At 45.4% G+C, this 4911-nt stretch overlaps 1 protein-coding gene across 1 annotated transcript in view; it reads left to right on the forward strand.

The window, feature by feature from the left end:
- Window positions 1–4911, forward strand: part of CSPP1 (centrosome and spindle pole associated protein 1) — a 98687-nt gene that overhangs the window by 34611 nt on the left and 59165 nt on the right. Inside the window, exons 10-11 of the mRNA XM_019543435.1 lie at window positions 1666–1721; window positions 1777–2108. Of these exons, the coding sequence (XP_019398980.1) occupies window positions 1666–1721; window positions 1777–2108 (388 nt within the window). The remainder of the gene's footprint in view (window positions 1–1665; window positions 1722–1776; window positions 2109–4911) is intronic.

Below are 4911 nucleotides of genomic sequence, written 5' to 3' on the forward strand. Positions count from 1 at the left end.
GATGAGGTTTTTTCCCCAGTCAGCATGGGATGGGGAAGCCTAGTCTTGCAGTACCAACCAGGGGCAGGCAGGAGCTTATCTTCAGAACTGGCCCCAGGCTAGGGGCTGACGCCAGAGCTGAGCTGCCATCTGTACCTGGCAGGAATGACTTATTTGGTGGGAAAGGGGCATGTGGTGGAGGGCAGGTGGAGGAGACAGCAGGGGGGGAACCTGCCACCTGGCCCTCCCCTCCTTGCCCCCTGTACCGGTGCCTGTCTGCCTCCTCCTCCTCCCTTCACTTTTATCTTTTGCTCCACGTTCAGTCCCTCCAGCCCCTATCCTGCTTGGCCAGGATCTGCTACCACTTCTCCCTGGCTGGGCTGGGCTGGGCTGAGGCCAGGTCAGGGCCACCACTGCTGCTGACTGACCAGGAGGAGCAGAGCTGCAGCAGAAGGTAAGGCTACAAGGAGGAGCAGGGGGTGGGAGGGCAGGCTCTAGGGGATGAGGGGTGGAGAAGTAGGCTGTAGGGGGGATGGGGTGAGGGAGGCAAGGAGTTGGGGGGCAGGCACAGGCTTGGAGGGACAGGCAGCAAGAGGGCATGTGTTATGGGGATACATGACAGAGGTCAGGCACACAGTGGGACAAGAGGCAGAGAAGCAAGTGACGGGGTCTGGGCCCTCATCACCGGCTGCTGCTTTCCCTGCCACAGCAGTGGGCAGGATGAATTTAAGAGGATCCACCACTAATTAGATTCTGTACATAGACAATTATAACAGATTAATCATCTTAAATTACTCTGAATTTTGTTCCACAATAAGGCAAAGGGACACATGATCAGCTTTTCCAAGCTGGCTGCTTGAAGTGGCCTTTGTTACAGCATCTGATCACTAGATGGAAGGAGAGCCAGTTTACGTTGAGCAAATTGGTACCATGGAATTAAATTGACCATGGTAGTGGAAACATGACACACAAAGTATCTTTTCTGGACCAGATTTCCTCATGACTGATTTCTTCAGAAGTAACTTAATACTCTAGTGTAGCACTGCCTGTGGGGTAAACACTAATGTTGGGTGCCCAAGATGCTTTTCCTTTGGAATAAATCGAGAATACTCTGAAGTGAATGTGTTGTTTGTCCTTGTCCATAAAATCCTGGAAGGGGATTTTAAAATAAAATCAAAAGCCCAGAAATGGGAGGTATTAGCAAATTTAAGAATCAAACAACATGACCTAAGACATGAAGCTATCATGCAGTGGCTGACACAGTTCTTTTGAGCGCCAGTTTTAATTTGAATACGTTTATAATTGTTTTCCATATCAAACTTTTGTGTTGGGGGAAAAAATATTCCCCAAAAGTACTGGGAAAAATTATGCTGAAAAAGCTATTAAACTGCTTTTAAAAGTCCATTCTGGCCCAAGTTTTATTAGTCAAGTTTATATAGACAGACTTGCATCTTAGTTGTTTTAAAAGGGAAAGGAAAGTATGCTGCTTGGGAGTAAGCATCTGCTGGTGTGCTGTAACTGTTACATCTGCCTGATCTTGTAGGGAAGCAAATTAACTAGAGTGTCTTGACTTTGATCCCTAATGAAGTAGGAACAGATTTGCTACACTTGTATCCCTTCAGAACCATACGTTTGTAACAGTTGCATTGTATCCTCTTCTATTGGTATTCTGTGATATTGTTATAGTTATGTCAGCCTGTACCCAGACTTTGAAGCCCTATTCTTGCTGGGAGATGCTGAGGGTGCAGTTTTGTTTATTTACCAAGAATGTATAAGATCCCTTTTCTTTGAATATAGAAAGAATTGAACAAAAGACAGCTTGGGAGCTGCAAGAAAAGACACTTAGCCAGCTAAAAACCACTCTCAGCTTTTTCTCAGTCAGGTTACCAGTACTGCCACGGCTGCCTTTTTGCATCTGTATCTGTATCTATGCTGGTTTCCTTGCCCCTCACTTTTTAATATACAGCAGTACCTCTTCACCCCGTGCAGTTCTGAGGCCCATCCTACCCCTTACCCCCAGCTCATTTTCTTGCTGCAACATTTTTATTTTTATTTTTATTTTTTTTAACAGTGAAAAAGAGCTGGAGCTCTTAGTTGCTGCTACTGGAGCTCTAGACCCAGGGAAGCAGGTAAGGAATATTGGTATTCTACTTTTAATTCAAATGGATCTTTTACTACGTAAGGCAGTAATTCTCAATGAGGGTGCCTCTTTTGAGAAGAGATACGCGAGGTATAAAGAGATAAGCAGATAAGTGCAGGCTCAAACTTGTTCCTGCCTGGCCAATCCCCTGGTCCCACTGCTAGGCCCCTCTGTAAGAGGTAAGCATTGCAATATATAAATTTGTTTTGAAATTGGGTGCTGCTCAATTCAAACAAGTTATGGAGCATGCCTTAAATCCAAAAAGATTGAGAGCCATTGACATAAGTTGCATTAAGTTATTTGGTACTCTAAATAGGCTTTTATGAGATATATACACCACATAGAAAGAAAACAGTTAAGGCTTTCTTAACTGGGCATTAGTGATAATCAAAATAAACAGGTCTAAGCTGCACCTTGCTCTTTTTTATCTAATTATTATGCATCTAAGTCATTGTAATGGTGCCAACTGATTATTTCAAGTTTTTTAGTTACTTTTATTAGTAAATATATCATGTCAGAATTATGGGCTCCTATAGATATGTGTGGAGCCTGCTTCGATGCACTGGGAATCCAACATGTTGGAGCAGACTCGATTAATCAAGCATGCTGGAGCACAGAAATTGACATGCTCTGGTAGCCTTCCACATCACATGTATATCAGCATCTCTGCTGAAGAAATGGTTGAAATAAAAGATGTTTGATGAGCTTTAGTTCAACTCCACCGCCATTTTTTTTCAGCGTAGGGACAGGGTAGTGCAGTTGCCATCCTTGGAGGTGATCAAGAGGAGGCTGGACAGGCACCTTGTTGAGCTTGTCTGACCCCAGTAACTTCCTGCCCATGCCAGGGGACCAGACTTCATGATCTTACAGGTTCCTTCCAGTTCTACGATTCAATGGTTGATATATGTGACACCCGGGTGTTTTTTTAATTAGCGCAACTCGCTAATTAAAGTGCTTAGTGCTGCATCCCAGAGCACATACAGATGTCCTATGTGAGCATACCAAATTTTGTATAATTCAGCATATAATGACTTAACATTTTGCTTTTACTCTTAAGTAAAAGCACCATTTTCTGTTGAATTAGCAGGATATAATTAGTCTGACTATCACATTGTTAGGTAGAGGTCAGGGCAGCTGGCAGCAGCATGGAGTTGCCACAGCCACTCCACCTGGCTTTGCAGGGCCCCACAAAGTGCAGGGCCCAGAGCAGTTGCTACAGTTCGCACCCCTTAAGGATGGCCCTGACTTAAGGGTTCTCAAACTTTGTGATACTGCGGTCCCAAGTGTTGGATGGTGGCAGCGGGGGATGAGGAGCTCATATGTGATTGCAGCTGCTTCTGCCATCCATCACTCTGTGCAGCCGCCATGCACCAAGTCCCTGCGTCGCTTTGTATATGCCCTGGGAAGTTTGCGCCCCCTTTTAAGTTGCTCGCAACCTTCTGGGGGGTTGTGACCCACAGTTTGAGAACACCTGGCTTACTGGATGCCATAGAATCCTTTTACTCTGGAAATCCTGGTGGATGGTTCTTTGTTTTTATTAGACAAATGTAATTAACACAGACTTTACAATACATTATGCTGTTTTCTGGAGAGCACTGCAGCTAACTCTTTCCATGGATACTGTAGAAGAAGCCATCAGAATTAGGATGAGGACGGACACCATTTCTTCTTCAAAATACAAGGAACAGCCATAAGATACTTTGTCATGAAGCAGCCTAGTTGCTGTGGCAGCAGGTGGTTAGCAGCAAAGAGCATGTAGTAGTGAAGCCTTCCATATGCATTGTGTATGTCTTGCAAACTGATAGAACCAGTGTGAGCTTGACATGATTTAAAATAATTAATTTAACAAGGCATCACAATTAAGTAGAATTACATTCCTCATTAAGCAGCAGTCTGGGCCTTTAAATGTTGCTTAAGTTGAAATTATTTTTTAAGGAGACCTTCCAGCTAGGTGAATTTTGCAAGTGAATGCATGCTGGTTAAGAGGAGAGTGCATAATTAAGTGTTGATAATGGCTCAATAGAGTTCTGTCCAACTTCTGTTCCTCTGAGCAGGGTGCAAATTAAGGGGGAGCTGGGCGGGTGGGTGGAGGCTGAGCCTCCCTACAAGGGACGAAAGCCCCGATGTAAGATTTGAAAATCATAACCTGGGGGGTCTCCAATCAGATTGCTGCGTCACTTAAGTGGACATGTTAATCAAATTTTTTTTGCAGACCTCCCGTCCCCCAAGAGTTCAAGTATAATTCAAACCCTGCCCCCGGGGGTATCCCTAGTGGGGGCTGCATACAACATCGCCTGCACCAGTCAAGCTGCAGGCCCCAGGGACACTCCCTCAATCCCCCACCTCGGTACACCCTTATGTTGTCTCCTTTGCCCCACCCTTGCACCACTGGCATACAGGACACCTACCTCCACCATTGCACCATGTGGGTGCAATTCCCCATGCTTGGCCCCATTTTCCCTCTCTCCTCCCACCCTCCAACTCAGAGCCCTGTACTCACTCTCATCTCTGTACACTGCTTGCCATATTGCCCCATCCCTGGGGGCAGTGGAAGGAAGTGACAACTGGAGGAGGCAGGGGAAGCCTAGAGATCTTAGACTCTGTTGTAGCCAGACTGATTGGGGGAGTTGTGGCTGAGCAGAAGCTCTGGGTCCACAACATAATCCTTTGTGAGCTGTGTGTGGTCTGCAGGTGGCTATATGGACAGCCCTGATTTTAATAGACTGCTTGTTTTTAAAGTAAACAGTCACTAAAGGTAGCAAGCTTGCCATGCTATAGCCTAAATTTTGAAT

The sequence above is a fragment of the Crocodylus porosus genome, unplaced genomic scaffold (genome assembly GCF_001723895.1).
Source record: "Crocodylus porosus isolate Cpor-Errol unplaced genomic scaffold, CroPor_comp1, whole genome shotgun sequence".
Classification (NCBI taxonomy): Eukaryota; Metazoa; Chordata; order Crocodylia; family Crocodylidae; genus Crocodylus; species Crocodylus porosus.